The sequence below is a fragment of the Phyllobates terribilis genome, unplaced genomic scaffold (assembly GCF_046119375.1).
Source record: "Phyllobates terribilis strain yellow unplaced genomic scaffold, ASM4611937v1 Scaffold_11__3_contigs__length_659146591, whole genome shotgun sequence".
In the NCBI taxonomy this organism is placed as follows: Eukaryota; Metazoa; Chordata; class Amphibia; order Anura; family Dendrobatidae; genus Phyllobates; species Phyllobates terribilis.
This window is the reverse complement of record NW_027362771.1, coordinates 234,301,212-234,318,689: the sequence shown is the minus strand read 5'-3', so window position 1 is coordinate 234,318,689 and position 17,478 is coordinate 234,301,212. Positions and strand designations below refer to the sequence as shown.

Sequence of the window (17,478 nt, the reverse complement as noted above, 5' to 3'; positions counted from 1 at the left end):
GAGGTAGAAAAAACCTGCTGACAGATTCCCTTTAAAGTATAATCATCACACTTTATGATCTACTACTACTGCAGGACTCCAAGAAACCCAAGTTAATATTAGAGTTAAACAAAAAGATTCACAGGACCATGGTCCAGCAGCCACATCAGTAGTACGTAGTCACTGGACCTGAGCCGTGAGAAACTCTTACATGTCTGCATCCCCAGCGGCTCTCTTAATTAGCAGACACAGAGTGAAGTCATGCATGTGTTATGCCACAATGATGAGGTCAAGCCAGACCTACCAATCACCAGAGGAACCAGGGATACCGGCACGTAGGAGGAGGTTCACAAGGTTCGGGCTCAGCAGCCATGTTCAACCAACGTTTCCATTGGAACAGGGTCCCGATAATCTTTTTGCTCAAATCTAGTTAAACTTCTCGCCAATTCAGAAAAAGATGTAAGTGGAAGAAATATAAAGTAAATATATGGTGCTTTACTTCTCCTGTTTCCTCTTTCTTTAAAGCAAGTGCACCAAAACTACACTGTGAGCAAAGTTTAAAACCTTTTTTTTTTTTCAAAAATGGATGTTTATTATTTCAACTAAAAAGAAAAAGATGTTGGCACAACTGCAAACAAGCAAACTCATTCATACATTAACATAAAACAGGTCAAATGCAATAGCTTCTTGCTTCCTGTGGATGATGCATCCTATGTCATCCACACTGTTGAGCATTGCACTCCTGCGAAGGTGAACTTCTCTCTGCCCTGCTGAGGTCAGAGCAAAGTATTGTAGAGCGCAAGCAATGGGGCTTTTTGGCCTTTTCCTGCGCATTACGTTCTTTGCTCTGCCCTCAGCAGGGCAGAGAGAAGTGAGCCTGCTCAGGAGCACGACGTAGGACATGTCATCCAAACAAAGCAAGAAGCAGGACGGCGATCTTAAGAAGAGAGGAGGCACCGGATCAAGACCAGCGACGCCCATCGGACCGGACCATAGGCAAGCATAATAAAAGCTATTTTTTGTGTTAAGCAGAGCGGATTGGGAACACATATACAGCATTCTAGAATGCTGTAACAGAGGGCGTACAGGTGCTGGCCTTACTTTATGTGGGAAAAACCTGCTGACAGGTTCCCATAAGAAGCACTGAAGAACAACCTGTGTAAATATTAAATGTAATGTAAGGCTATGTTTTACTCACCAAAAATTGCATGGTTGCGTTTTTTTGCACTGTGTCATTGCTTTCTATGGGTAAAAATACGCTGCAAAAACACCCTAAAGAATTGACATGCTTCAGATTTCAAAGCACTGAAGTTTTCCAATTCAGTTAGGAAAAAAAAAACCAAGTGTGTGCATGTGATTTCTGAAATCGTATAGCATTTGCTGCTTCTGTAAAAAGCAGCTTTTACATTTCATAAAAAACACTGAAAAAAGACGCTGGAAAAACACATGTGAACATAGCCCAAGTGTGTTAATATATTATATGATCAGTTAATTCCCCAGTTTCAATCACTGCTTCAGCCCTCTTTTCACTCACGTGATTGTAATTCCAACTCGCCAGATCACAATGGGATTTGTGTGTGCCGGAAGTCACTTTAAGCACTCGCTCACACTGGCGTATAAAACGGCTGAGTGCTATCCGACGCTCTATCAGATGCTACTCGGCCCAATATTATACTATAGGGCAGTGCAGATCTGTGATTATTTTCTCATGCTGACTTGGCAAGAGAAAATAATTGCAGCATGCTGTATATGGCTCAGACAAAGCGCAATCATACAAGTCTATGCGTGCGTGTGAAACATCAGACTGCACTCGGAATTTGAGTAGAGTGCCATTAGCATAATCTGTTCTATTCTCTTGCATGAGAGAATCGACACCAGTGTAAGTGTACCCTAACAATGTAAGCTCTATAGGTTTACATTGCAAAAGGCTTCCAGTTCACATATAAACCTCAGTGTGATCCACTCAGTCAGAATTACAGTCACATGATTGAGAAGAGCACAGAAGTGGTGCTGGAAACTGGTGAAGATGGCAATCTGAATATATTAGCACACTTAGGCCACATTCACACGTTGAGTATTTGGTCCGTATTTTACATCAGTATATGCAAGCCAAAATCAGGAGTGGAAGAATCAAAGGAAAAGTGGTTGAAAAATGCAGAAGTTGTGACGTGTTTCTATTATAATAGAAACACGTCACCACTTCGGCATTTTACAACCACTCCTAGTTTTGGCTTACAAATGCTGACGTAAAATACTGACCAACTGCTAAACATGTGAATGTTTACACTACATACATTTACACAGGTTTAGGGCATAAATAGTTTCATGGGAATGCCTCTTTAAAGGGGTTGTCCACTACTTTCACATTGATGCCCTATCTGTGCAGTTACAAGCGGCGGCCACTACAATTAGACGGCCAAGCACAGCAGGTAAGTACTACCGGCCACGGCCGCCGGCACTGGTAACAGCTGATCGGTGGGGTTGCAGCGCGCAAGACCCCGGCCGATCATACATTGATGTCCTATCCTATGGATAGGGCATCAATGTCAAAGTAGTGGACAACTTCTTTAAACATAAAACAACAAGAGATGCAACAGGGCAATAGCCGTTTCATTTGTGGTCACACTTCCCTTGGAAAGCACAATTGACTAATTGCACCTTTTTACCTTTCATGGATGGTTCTTCACAAATTCCCACTCATGCTCTTTGACTTATTTTATATTAAAAGGGGTATTCTTTTTACCAACATTTATGATTATCTCTTCCAAGCAAGCGATTTAACATTTACTGTGCGTGCTTTCGTTTTATAATCCTTTACTTCCAAGAGACATAACTTTATTTTTCCATCAACATAAGTTATTTTTGGCAGGGTGAGTTGTAGTTTTCATTGAAACTACCCATTTAAACTTACAATATACTGGAAAACAAGAAAAAAAATTACAAGTGAAAAAACGGAAAAAAAACCCTGCAAATTCCACCATTTATTTTTTAGTTTTATTTGTATGGTGTTCATTGTGCAAAAAAATTACCTAGTGATATTATTTTACAAGGCAGTATGAATTTGGCAATACCAAACTTGTAAGGGTTTTTTTCTATTTAAATAGCGAAAACAAAAAGTCTGAAATTTGTAAAAAAAAAAACAAAAAAAACCTTTAATTTGTGTCGCTATTGTCTGAAAAGTAATGTTTTCATTTTTATATCTATGGAACTGTGTGAACGTCATTCAATGGGCCCATCAGTGCTCCCATGACATGATCGTGGGGCTGGGATCTGTTGTAGACCTCCGTGCCTGTCATTACGGAGCCTGGGCTTCAAAGAAGACTGTAATTTTTCCTATATGTAGTAGATACCTCAAACAGAAAAAAAATTAGAAACGCCAAAAATTGTTTTCTTTTGGGTTAATGCAATACCACAAAAATACGTGATCAAAATGTCACCTCTATACTAAAATGGTATCAATAAAAACATTGTCTTGCCCCACGAAAAATAAGCCCTCACACAGCTCCATCAAAAGGAAAATTAAAGCATTAAAGGGTCTTGGAAAATGGCGACACAAACAAACTTTTTTTTTTCACAACTAAAAGAATAAAAAAAGCCTGAACGTGTTTTGTATTGCCGTAATCGTACTGATGAGGAGAAACATATTGGCCTGTTATTGTAACCACACGATGTACGAAGTAAAAACAAATCCTAAAAAACAATGCCAGAATTGCAGAGGGGGGTTTTCCGCAATTTCACTGCATTTGGAATTCCATTCCAGTACACTATGTGCGAAAGTGATTTGTGTCATTCAAAAGTTCAATTCATTCCATAAGAAGAAACCCTCATACATCTATGTGTACAGAAAAATAAAAAAAAGTTATGGCTCTTGCAGGAAAAAATGAAAATGAAAAAAACCCTGAAATTGGCCATGTTGAGCAGGGGTTAAATAGGGGAAGAAGAGGGCAATTCAACTTTTTATTTTTTTTTAATAGAGAAAATCATAGTCTTCCTCACAGGAGAATAATCATGACAGACATGGGTACATTTCTGCAAGCAACCGATCGGCACACAGTGAAAGTGTTGCGGGGGAGGGGCTGATGGCCGCATGGAAAAGCACTCCCTCAGACTGCATGTTTTAATTGTTGCAGTCAGACACTGGCTTTCAGGAAATAAAAGCAGAAGACAGCATAGGCTTGCACACTGTTGTCATAGATGGATGCTGCATGTGTAACACTGCCAGCATCTACAGGGTATGATACAGGCTCAGTTCTTGAGATCACATCATACACGGGGACTCGACAATGAAGGTTCCAGTAAGTCCAATGTTGGGAAGGGGTTAAAAGTACTGTACATTACTTGATAGCTATATAATAAAAGTGTTCACATAAATGGGGCTGAACTGCAAAACCTTTTACAGGCCATGGATGACTTTGGAGCAGTTTCTTAGAAAAACAAAAACAATCATTATTTTCTAATCTCAGACAAGCCATTTAACTAACTTTTAAAACCAGGCCAAGTTTAAAGGTTTCATCCTAAGGAGTAAACCCTTCCAACCTGTTACTTGGATTTTCTTTTCCTAGAAGTCTACAGTGTCTAACCTTTCCAGGAAGTTTAGCATGGTCTTTTATGAAGGCTGGGTGGCTTAGGGTCCATTTACACTGACCTAGCGGTGACCCTAAACAACTGCTGATCGATAAACCTTTAAAAGAAGTTGTCCACTACTTTTACATTGATGGCCTATCCTTAGGATAGGTCATCAATGTCTGATCGGCCGAGGTCCGACACTCGGCACCCCTGCCGATCATTTGTTATCAGTGGTGTTGGCCGCCGGCCGAAGTACTTAAAGGGGTATTCTCATCTCCAAGATCCTATCCCAATATGTAGTAGGTGTAATAATAATAATATTAGCAAATACCTCCAATTAGAAATGTAGTATAGTATTTTTGATTCACCACTTACCTCATGTGCAGGCAATACAGGACCTTCGGTATCCATGGTTACGACCACTAGCAGCTAGCTAACTGTCACTATATCTGTGGTCCGTAACCATGGATACCTAAGGTCCTGCAATGCCTGCACATGAGGAAAGAGACATAGCGAATCAGAAAAACTATACTTCATTTGTAATTGGAGGTATTTGCTAATACACTGCTCAAAAAAATAAAGGGAACACTTAAACAACAGAATATAACTCCAAGTAAATCAAACTTCTGTGAAATCAAACTGTCCACTTAGGAAGCAACACTGAATGACAATCAATTTCACATCCTGTTGTGCAAATGGAATAGACAATAGATGGAAATTATTGGCAATTATCAAGACACACTCTATAAAGGAGCGGTTCTGCAGGTGGGGACCACAGACCACATCTCAGTACCAATGCTTTCTGGCTGATGTTTTGGTCACTTTTGAATGTTGGTTGTGCTTTCACATTCGTGGTAGCATGAGACGGACTCTACAACTCACAGAAGTTGCTCAGGTAGTGCAGCTCATCCAGGATGGCACATCAATGGAGCTGTGGCAAGAAGGTTTGCTGTGTCTGTCAGCGTAGTGTCCAGAGGCTGGAGGCGCTACCAGGAGACAGGCCAGTACACCAGGAGACGTGGAGGGGGCCGTAGGAGGGCAACAACCCAGCAACAGGACCGCTACCTCCGCCTTTGTGCAAGGAGGAACACTGCCAGAGCCCTGCAAAATGACCTCCAGCATGCCACAAATGTGCATGTGTCTGCACAAACGGTTAGAAACCAACTCCATGAGGGTGGTATGAGGGCCCTACGTCCACAGATGGGGGTTGTGCTCACAGCCCAACACCTTGCAGGACGCTTGGCACTTGCCACAGAACACCAGGATTGGCATAGTTGCCACTGGCGCCCTGTGCTCTTCACAGATGAGAGCAGGTTCACACTGAGCACATGTGACAGACGAGTCTGGAGACACCGTGGAGAACGATCTGCTGCCTGCAACATCCTTCGGCATGACTGGTTTGACAGTGGGTCAGTAATGGTGTGGGGTGGCATTTCTTTGGAGGGCCGCACAGCCCTCCATGTGCTCGCCAGAGGTAGCCTGACTGCCATTAGGTACTGAGATGAGATCCTCAGACCCCTTGTGAGACCATATGCTGGTGCGGTTGACCCTGGGTTCCTCCTAATGCAGGACAATGCCAGACCTCATGTGGCTGGAGTGTCAGCAGTTCCTGCAAGATGAAGGCATTAAAGCTATGGACTGGTCCGCCCGTTCCCCAGATCTGAATCCGTTTGAGCACATCTGGGACATCATGTCTCGCTCCTCCACCAACGTCACATTGCACCAGGGCCGGCGTCAGCACCCGGCGCACCCGGGCAAATGCCGGGGCCCTGAGCAGGCAGAGGGGCCCACTGGCGGTCGCGCACCCCGCTGGGCTATGGGCGGAGGAGAGCGGTGTCAGTGCCCGCCCTTCTCCGCCGTTTGCTCAGGGCCCCGGCAGCCGGATACTTACCTCTCCCCGTGCCTCCGCAGATCAGCTGTCTTCCTGCTCTGCGTTCCCTGTGACGTCTCAGGTCAGAGGGCGCGGTGACGCCTTTACACCGCGCCCTCCCCTGAGCCGTCACAGGGAGCGCTGAGCGGGAAGACGCCGACAACGCTGGAGTCCCGGACCCGAGCAGTGGACAGCGGGCAGCGGGCGGTTGGTAGCAGGTGAGGAGACGGGTATTTGATTTTTTTTTTTTAATGTATGGAGGCATGGGGCAGTATAAAGAGAGGGGGGGGCATCCTGCATGGGGCATTATAAAGAGGAGGGGTGACAGCCTGCATGGGGCATTATAAAGAGGAGGGGTGACAGCCTGTATGGGGCATTATAAAGAGGAGGGGTGACAGCCTGCATGGGGCATTATAAAGAGGAGGGGTGACAGCCTGCATGGGGCATTATAAAGAGGAGGGGTGACAGCCTGCATGGGGCATTATAAAGAGGGGGGGGCATCCTGCATGGGGCATTATAAAGAGGAGGGGTGACAGCCTGCATGGGGCATTATAAGGTGGGGAACAGCCTGCATGGGGCATTATAAAGAGGGGGGGGGGGATTCCTGCATGGGGCATTATAAAGAGGAGGAGTGACAGCCTGCATGGGGCATTATAAAGAGGAGGGGTGACAGCCTGCATGGGGCATTATAAAGAGGAGGGGTGACAGCCTGCATGGGGCATTATAAAGAGGAGGGGTGACAGCCTGCATGGGGCATTATAAAGAGGAGGGGTGACAGCCTGCATGGGGCATTATAAAGAGGGGGGGGGCATCCTGCATGGGGCATTATAAAGAGGAGGGGTGACAGCCTGCATGGGGCATTATAAGGTGGGGAACAGCCTGCATGGGGCATTATAAAGAGGGGGGGGGGATTCCTACATGGGGCATTATAAAGAGGAGGGGTGACAGCCTGCATGGGGCATTATAAAGAGGGGGGGATTCCTGCATGGGGCATTATAAAGAGGGGGGGTGACAGCCTGCATGGGGCTTTATAAGGTGGGGAACAGACTGCATGGGGCATTATAAAGAGGGCGGGGGGCATCCTGCATGGGGCATTATAAAGAGAGGGGGGGACATCCTGCATGGGGCATTATAAAGAGGAGGGGTGACAGCCTGCATGGGGCATTATAAGGGGGGGACAGCCTCTATGGGGCATTATGTGGGGGGTAACAGCCTGCATGCAGCATTGTATGGGGGCCAGTATCCTGTATGGAGCGTTATAAGGGGACCAGTATCCTGTATGGAGCGTTATATGGGGGCCAGTATCCTGTATGGAGCTTTATAAGGGGACCAGTATCCTGTATGGAGCGTTATAAGGGGACCGGTATCCTGTATGGAGCGTTATATGGGGGCCAGTATCCTGTATGTAGTTTTATAAGGGGACCAGTATCCTGTATGGAGCGTTATATGGGGGCCAGTATCCTGTATGGAGCTTTATAAGGGGACCAGTATCCTGTATGGAGCGTTATATGGGGGCCAGTATTCTGTATGGAGCCTTATATGGGGGCCAGTATTCCGTATGGAGCCTTATATGGAAGCCAGTATTCCGTATGGAGCCTTATATGGGGGCCAGTATTCCATATGGGGGCCAGTATTCCGTATGGAGCCTTATATGGGGGCCAGTATTCCGTATGGAGCCTTATATGGGGGCCAGTATTCCGTATGGAGCCTTATAGCATTATAAGGGGGGGGGCAGCCTGTATGGGGCATTATGTGGGGGGTAACAGCCTGCATGCTGCATTGTATGGGGGCCAGTATCCTGTATGGAGCGTTATAAGGGGACCGGTATCCTGTATGGAGCGTTATATGGGGGCCAGTATCCTGTATGGAGCTTTATAAGGGGACCAGTATCCTGTATGGAGCGTTATATGGGGGCCAGTATTCTGTATGGAGCCTTATATGGGGGCCAGTATTCCGCATGGAGCCTTATATGGGGGTCAGTATTCCGCATGGAGCCTTATATGGGGGTCAGTATTCCGCATGGAGCCTTATATGGGGGTCAGTATTCCGCATGGAGCCTTATATGGGGGTCAGTATTCCGCATGGAGCCTTATATGGGGGTCAGTATTCCGCATGGGGCCTTATATGGGGGCCAGTATTCCTTATGGGGCCTTATATGGGGGCCAGTATTCCTTATGGGGCCTTATATGGGGGCCAGTATTCCTTATGGGGCCTTATATGGGGGCCAGTATTCCGTATGAAGCGTTATATGGGGGCCAGTATTCCGTATGGAGCCTTATATGGGGGCCAGTATTCTGTGTGGAGCGATTCACCGGTTTCTGAGCTATTGTGGAATTTACAATAGATATCACTCATGTAATGTAAGAAGTGAAATCTTTGCATTGTACTATATATATATATATATATATATATATATATATATATATATATATATATATATATATATATATTCTCCGCCGTATCTTTGCATCATGAATCGTGGTATGTATTAAAGGGGCCCACTGAGACTCTTTCGCCCGGGGCCCAGAAAAACCTGGAGCCGGCCCTGCATTGCACCACAGACTGTCCAGGAGTTGGCGGATGCTTTAGTCCAGGTCTGGGAGGAGATCCCACAGGAGACCATCCGCAACCTCATCAGGAGCATGCCCAGGCATTGTAGGGAGGTCATACAGGCAAGTGGAGGCCACACACAATACTGAGCCTCATTTTGACTTGTTTTAAGGACATTCCATCAAAGTTGGATCAGCCTGTAGTGTGTTTTTCCACTTTAATTTTGGGGGTGACTCCAAATCCAGGCCTCCATTGGTTAATCAATTTGATTTCCATTGATGATTTTTGTGTGATTTTGTTGTCAGCACATTCAACTTTGTACAGAACAAAGTATTCAATGAGAATATTTCATTCATTCAGATCTAGGATGTGTTATTTGAGTGTTCCTTTTATTTTTTTGAGCAGTGTACTATTATTACACCTACTAGATATTGGGATAAGATCTTGGAGATGGGAATACCCTTTTAATTGCAGAGCTGGCTGTCTAATTGTAGGGGCCAGGGCTTGGTACTGCACATCCTCCTCCTATATTCAAATTAATAGGAGGCGGATGTGCAGTAACAAGCCCTGGCCACTAAAAGTAGACGGCCAGCTCCAGCGGGGTTTTTTTTCATTGCAGATGTGGAGTGGTGCTACTAATCTAAGTCTCCTGCCCCTAGTACTATATTTTCCAACCAAGGTCTTCATCTTTTATCGCCGCTACTCCTATCGGTTTCCAGCAGTTTGTTACCTGCTGGATGGCTCCAGTGTTTGCTAGGCGATTTGAAGTTACAACTCAATGTACAGTACATCTATGAGAGCCAGAAAGAGGCTCTCTCAGACATACATTGAGAGTTTGTGACCCTTACCTCAACTTCTGGTCAGTCAGAAGATGGGGGTCACAAGATGGCGGCGCTGGATAGGAGCGGAGCCGGGAACAGCTGAAGACAGCAGCTGTCAAATATAATACTAGGATCAGGAAACTTAAATTAGTAGCACTACTCCAGCGGAGAAATAAAAAAAAGCATGCTTGGGTGGTGCTTTAAGACCATTCATTGTATATCCTGTTATCTGGCCAGCTTGCATTACTTATTCTGCCTTGTTGCACTCTATTTTACAATGTAAATATGACAAAATACAGAAAATTTTTACACTTTACCAGAACATAAAAATATGACATGAATCTATTCTCAAAGGAGTTGTCCACTACTAGGACAAGCCCTTCTCGATCTATATGTTGGGGCTGAGAAAATAAAAAAAGCTTACTCACCTCCCATGCTGGCGCCGTTCCAGTGGTGTCAGCACTCGTGGTCCCAGGGCTCTCGTGCAGGTGTTGTGCCACGTGACCCCGGCACTCAATTAGCGCCACTGTCCCGCCTTGGACGTTTTGAACATGAACAGGAAGTCAGAGATCAGCTGCAGCCGGGACTTACTCTTCATGTTCAAAACGTCTGAAGGCGGAGACAGTGACACCAGTGTGATAGAAAACATTTAAATCAAGAAGAGGTTGTCCTACTAGTGGACAACCCCTTTAAAGTGCTTTGGTTATGCCAAACATAGTAAAATCCTGTATTGTATGTCTTTTAATGTAAGTCATACTTACAGATCCTGCTGCACATCTTAAGTAGTCCATTTCTGAAGGGAATACATTTCCTAGGTAAAGTGAAAATCCTGATATAGCAAGAAGACAACTCTGCAACAAAACAATGAAAAATGTTGAACAGCACATTGAAGAGTACAGCATAGTGATATAGACATGTCTTTGGTTTTTACTGGTTATCGAGTTGTCCAGGCCTTGAAAGGGAGCTAAACTGCAGTACTCAGCAGTGACCACCAAACAATGTACGGAGCTGGAGCGTTCTGCTTCCATACATTTGCTTGCATCCAATCACTGCTGTAGAAGGTGTCAGCTGATCGTTGGGGGGTGCCCGGCATTTTATCCCCAACTAACTTGTTTTGATGACCTAGTTCATGGATAGATCATCAATAAGTTCATTTTGGACAATCCCTTTAGGAAGTTGTAGCAGAAAATTATTGAACTTTTAAGTACATTGCTGCTGTAATAGCAAAGAAATAAAACTTAAAACTGCTGCATTGGCATTTGGTTTTCCTTGCAGAAAGCTTCAAAAATGTAAATTAAACCTGGGCATGCATTTTGCAATAAAATAGATATCAAATATAATTAAAATGTCACAGTGGCAAAATTCAAAAACAGCAAAACTGAGAAAAAATATAAAAATTATGATGGGAAGTCTAGTGGCAATCTAGTGAATTAACTAGTAGTCAGGCATGTTATTTTTAAATCCCATTTCATGTCCGCATATTTTATTGCTGCAAATTTAACCTCTTAAAAGGGGTTAGCCAAAGTTTTTTTTGTACTGTGGGCCTAAAAACAAACTGGCAGATAGTTGCTAACTACCTGCCTATTGTACCCAGAGTAAATATAGAGCAGTCATTGACCGTTCCTTCCAACTATTCTGCTGCTTCAAGTCAACAGAGCAGCTCTTCCTCTTCCAGGTTGCTCTGTCGACAGGGCGTGACTGCCGATGTCAGGCTGATTGACAGCTGGCTCCTCACAGTTTGACAACCAGCTCCCTGCTGCCTATCAGCATGATGTCAATCAGTGAATGTAAATAGCGATATCAGAGCGCCAATAACAGAGCAAAAATTAAATTAAAATAACTGGTTTATTAACACACAACGCGTTTCGGTGGACAAGGTCACCTTCATCACTGGCAGATCTACCTGACAACTGTAGACTGTATTACATAGCTGGTAAGTGAAGGTAAAAAGATACTACAAAGATAATAGCTGCTAGACATCCATTTACCAAATGGTGGAAATCATTTGATACATCTCCTGACTATCACTTCATTATGGCCAATCTTAAAAAAAAATGTAGTTTGTGCCAGACAGCTATTATGTCTACATAAACTGGCAAGGAAAAAAAAAAACAAAGTTCTCTGATTTTCCTACTAGAACACCAATATGGGGCAACATAGGGTCTACCACACTTTCTAATTACCATTGTACACACCATAATATCATATGAATAATGACAGAATATGTATCAGATATCCAGAACCAGCTTTTATAGATTGCTCTATGTGCATTATGTTCTAGACACTCGGTATCCAGAACCATATACATCTATTTCATCCAAACCTCTGCTACTACATAGGTGAGGCCCTAAGGAACCACTATAGACTCTGTACATCCAGCTTGTTCGTATTAAGATGACTAATAGTGGAAGACAAAAAAAGAAATATCATCCCCACCCTAGTGGTGCAGCTATATAATAAAGTCATTCAGCCATTTATAAAGGCTGCCTTACACCCATCAGACTTTTTAAAGAGAATCTGACAGTGGATACATGTTGCCCCAACCACAGGCAGCATGTATCAGACCCTGCATGTATGATTTCAGCCATGTATGTTTAGCTCTGAGAAAAACATGTTAAAAGCAGCCAGGGACCAATCTGCACAGGAAACTAGTCAGACAGGTGGGTCCCCCCAGCTGCTTCTCCCCTCTCACTCCTCCCTGTATGCATGTATAGTGAGTCAAAACATGCATGGCGGAAATTATACAGCCAATGCCTGAAGCATGCTGCACATGGATCAGGTGATGAATAGTGATAAGCGAGTATGTTCTGTTAACCCTTTCAGTGAGCATGCTTGGGTGTTATGCTTCAGTCGCTCCGTGTGCATGATTTACAACTGTTTGACAGCTTTAATACATGTGAGGAATGCCTAAGAAACATGCATTCCTCACATGTATTAAAGCTGTCAAACAGTCACAAATCAAGCACACAGAGTGACTGAAACATAACACCGAGCACTCTGAAGATACTCGGAAAACACCCGAGCATGCTCGTAAATCTCGAGTAACGAGCATGCTCGCTCATCACTAGTGATGAGATAAGTATGTTCTTATGAAGCATAGCATATCACTTTGTCAAAGTAACTATTATATTTATGTATTGGGTATTTATGGATCATCACAATTAAAGAAAATAAAAATATCAAAGGAAAAAAAAAAATGTCATTATTAAACCAATGGTTGGATCATTGCAGCAAATTGCAAAACCTTTGATTTAGGCCTCATTCAGACGTCAGTGCTTATCACAAACACAGAGTTGGTACTGGAGTCAGTGTTTGGTCCATGTGTCCGTTTTTACCATCAGTGATTTTCATGTGTGGATAAATAAATTACAAAGCTTCTCCTATCCTTTGCAGTGTTTAAACACGTACAGCACGCAGATGCCAAGCGTGTGCTGAATGTGTTTTCACTGACCCAGATTGGCACTTTTCATTCGTGCTGCCAGAAAAAAAAAAACACATGTATCTTCAGGTTTTGCACAGACGTGAAAAAATACAGGCATGTGAACAGCCCATGGATCATAAAAATGGCTACGCGCTGCATCGGCAAAACATGGATAGAACATGCACGTCTGAATAGGCCTTAAGATGGTATTTCCAAAAACAACAATTTCCACAGTCAAAACTACATCTGGGATCATTTTTTCTAACCAGGTAACAGGACATGTGAATTTACTGTGTACCAAATGGCCTTTTAAATTATGATTACGTTTGTAAGAAATGATTGTGTTATATTAGAAAAAACAACCAAAGATCTTGCAAATTGGTGGTGGAGGTCATAAGGTCAGACCATTTACTTCTTGTTGAACACAATATGTTATTTATGCCCTCTTCTGTCCATGCCTATTTTTCTGTATTGGTAAAATTTTAAGATGTTTATTTGAGAGGGTCGATGAACAGTTTGTTCCATACATATAGGAGTCGGCTCCATGAGTTTAACAAGAAATATACAGCTGGCACATTATAGAGATTCCTCTGTTTTGCAGTTTGCCATCATTGAAAGTGGTCCTCCGTTAATACAAGGCATAAAATATTATTACAAAAAGAGGCACTGTGGATTAAATGTAGAAATGCTCTTAGTCCTATTGAGAAGATGAAAATGTTTTAAATGGACGATCTAGAACATCACTGCATAGTAGAGCAGGTGCACACTACCGTGTAGCTGCGGGAGCAGGGATCCAGCTCTCAGACACAGCCAGACTCCCCATAAACAAGACAGGGATGATTTGTTACCTTCTGTCTTCTCAACTGCAGCATAGACAGTGCTGGACAAGTGCTGTGCATGCAGTAATAGGAAGCTCTGTAGGCGTTTCCTCCTGTGGACCCCAGCAGTCATCTGATCATTGGTGTAAGGAGGGAGCAGGAGTTGCTCAATTCTAGGAAACTCCATCAGCTCTGCTATTCACTAGGAGACTGAATTTCCATTGAAACGGTGGATAATATTCCAGTTGCAGGAGAAATTGTGTAAAAAAATAAATAAATAATTAAAATTGAAATGCCCTCAAAAGTCTTTATGACCTTATGGGGGTCCAATGTGTGAAAAATTAAAAATAAATAATTTGATACAGTTTTAATAACTGTGAAAAATAGAGGTGCAGTTTGTTTGTTTATCTTCCCACTGATATAGACACAAAGAAAATACAAAAAATACAAAGAAAGAAAAAATTATGCCCAATGCATCACAGAAAAAAATATGTAAAAGTTAATTGAGAAAAAGTTTTACAGCTCTTTAAACCACATAATACCAAAAAAAAGTGCCAGGTCAGAAACTGGGGTAAATGGCCTGATTCTGAACTCATTAATTCTAATGACATAAGTAAATATTATGGTTACTTTGACAATGTGATATGGTATGTTTTACAAGAATGTGGTCATTACACAACTGGGCCAGTAGAAGAGTACAGATACACAAGACGATCGTTGCCGAGTTTTGTTATACTAAAAACCAGCTCCTAATTTCAAAGTTTGAAAACATCACTCAAGCAGTACATTTGTGAGTGCTGCATTTCCACTCTTTTCTACTGCAATCTACAAGAGTTAAAATGCCCTAAATGATTAGCTATTTGTTTATTGGGGATAAATTCTATAGTGGTGTAAAAAAGTGTTAGCCCCCTTCCCGATTTCTTCTTATTCTTTTGCATGTTTGTCACACTTAAATGTTTCAGATCACAAAACAAATTTAAATATTTAGACAAAGATAACACAAGTAAACGCAAAATGCAGTTTTTAAATGAAGGTCTTTATTATTAAGGGGAAAAGAAATCCAAACCTACAAGACACTGTGTGAAAAAGTGATTCCCCCATACCCACTTAAAACATATGATAAACCACAGTTAATTTATCTTTGGGAAACTGAGTTCAATTTCCCTAGCCACACAAAGGCCCGATTACTGCCACACCTGTTCTCAATCAAGAAATCACTTAAATAGAACCTGAATGACAAAGTGAAGTAGACCAAAAGATCCTCAAAGCTAGACATCATGCTGCGATCCAAAGAAATTCAGGAAAAAATGAGAAACAAAGTAATTGAGATCTATCAGTCTGGAAAAGGTTATAAAGCCACTTCTAAAGTGTTGGGTCTCCAGCAAACCACAGTGAGAGCCATTATCCACAAATGGCGAAATCATGGAACAGTGGTGAACCTTCCCAGGAGTGGCCAGCCAGTCAAAATTACCCTAAGATTGCAGAGACGATTCATCCAAGAGGTCACAAAAGACCCCACAACATCCAAAGAACTGCAGGCTTCAATTGCCTCAGTTAAGGCCAGTGTTTATAACTCCACCATAAGAAAGTGACTGGGCAAAAATGGCATGCATGGCAGAGTTCCAAGACGAAAACCACTGCTGAGCAAAAAGAAAATAAAGGCTTGTCTCAGTTTTGCCGTAAATCTTTTGGGATAATACTCTGTGGACTGACGAGACAAAAGTTGAACTGTTTCAAAGGTGTATGTCCCATTACATCTGGCGTAGAAGTAACACAGCATTTCAGAAAGGGAACATCATACCAACAGTAAAATATGGTGGTGATGGCGTGATGATCCTGGGCTGTTTTGCTGCTTTAGGACCTGGAAGACTTGCTATGGTAACTTGAAAAGTGAATTTTGCTGTCTACCAAAAAATCCTGAAGGAGAATGTCAGGCCATATGTTCATGACTTCAAGCTGAAGCACACTTGGGTTATGCTGCAGGACAACGATCTAAAACACACCAGTAAGTCCACCTCTGAATGGCTTAAGAGAAACAAGAGAAACAAAATTAAGACTTTGGAGTGGCCTAGTCAAAGTCCTGACCTTAATCCGATTGAGATGCTGTGGCATGACCTTAAAAAGGTGGTTCATGCTCGGAAACTCTCCAATGTGGCTGAATTACAACAATTTTGCAAAGATGAGTGGGCCAAAGTTCCTCCAGAACGTTGTAAAAGACTTATTGCCAGTTATTGCAATCGCTTGATTGCAGTTGTTGCTGCTAAGGGTGGCCCAACTAGTTATTAGGTTTAGGGGGCAATCACTTCTTCACACAGGGCCCTCTAGGTTTGGATTTCTTTTTCCCTTAATAATAAAGACCTTCATTTAAAAACTGCATTTTGTGTTTACTTGTGTTATCTTTGTCTAATATTTAAACTTGTTTTGTGATCTAAAACATTTAAGTGTGATGAACATGTAAAAGAATAAGAAATCAGGAAGGGGGCAAACACTTTCACATCACTGTATGCCAAAATCCAACCATTGAATTTGTGAGAAAATGAAGATGACACAGCAGATTGGTCTATAGACTGCACACTTACCCCGATTAGCAGGGAAAACATCCAGGTTTTATACTTAACACATGGGTGAATACCGTCTGATGATTGCAGATCTGTATTGTACAGTCTACCTTCTTGCACCCCAAGTTCTAAAGTAGCCATCCTATCGTAACCAAATTCTTCATTGTATCTCTCTTCTTTGGTCATACTGTTCTAAATCAAAGAAGTAGAAGTTAGCGAAATTCATTAGGCAAAGTTAGATCTGTCTCAACACACTTTTTTTTTTAGGAAAGATACAAACAATTTATAACATATGACTACAATGGTGTGATCGCACATATAAAATAAGATAGACAACGAACCAATTGCAATGTTTAGAGTTTCATTTTTTGACGGATTTTATAAACACCACATATGCAGACTAAGAAGTTACCTAAAATGAGTGCAAGAGTCAGAACATTGCTTGCCTTAAAAAATATTAGAATTCATCAAGTCTTCAATATTGGATGCATAAGTTGGATGTCTTTGAACAGATGGATACATACCTAACTTTGGATATTTGTCAGGGAGAAATGGTGTAGAAGGGAGCTGGAGATATCCTGTCTGGGTGTTTTCTCCGCTCACAGATTCATGATGCATTTGAAAACTTTGCTCTCCTGCTCTTCTGTGAAACAGCATCTATTCACACATAGACAAAGGAGGAGAAGAACTGTATACGGGCCAGAGCACACAAATGGCTCTTGAATTCTAATGAGAAGGTAGAAAATGGTTGGATCAGGTTATTAATCTTCCACCAAACTGTTCAGTGTAAAGACTATTTCTATCTGCTTTTTATTTCCTATATGCACAAAAAGCAATTCCCTTTGCTGCAGAAATACCGTTTTTATCATACGACTCCCCTTTTATCAGCACTAAC

General features: G+C 42.5%; 1 protein-coding gene across 6 annotated transcripts in view; it reads right to left on the bottom strand.

Moving 5' to 3' along the window:
* Positions 1-17,240, bottom strand: part of MLC1 (modulator of VRAC current 1) — a 62,515-nt gene extending 45,275 nt beyond the window's left edge. For 5 of the 6 annotated variants that reach the window (XR_012251228.1, XM_073652122.1, XM_073652126.1 and 2 more), the window contains exons 1-3: positions 17,108-17,240; positions 16,605-16,775; positions 10,548-10,637 (exon numbers count right to left, since the gene is read on the bottom strand). Coding sequence is in view for 5 of the 6 variants with exons in the window: in XM_073652122.1 (XP_073508223.1) it covers positions 10,548-10,637; positions 16,605-16,769 (255 nt within the window). In the remaining variant the exon portion in view is untranslated. The remainder of the gene's footprint in view (positions 1-10,547; positions 10,638-16,604; positions 16,776-17,107) is intronic. The other variant, XM_073652123.1, reaches the window with a different exon arrangement.
* Positions 17,241-17,478: the final 238 nt, after the last annotated feature.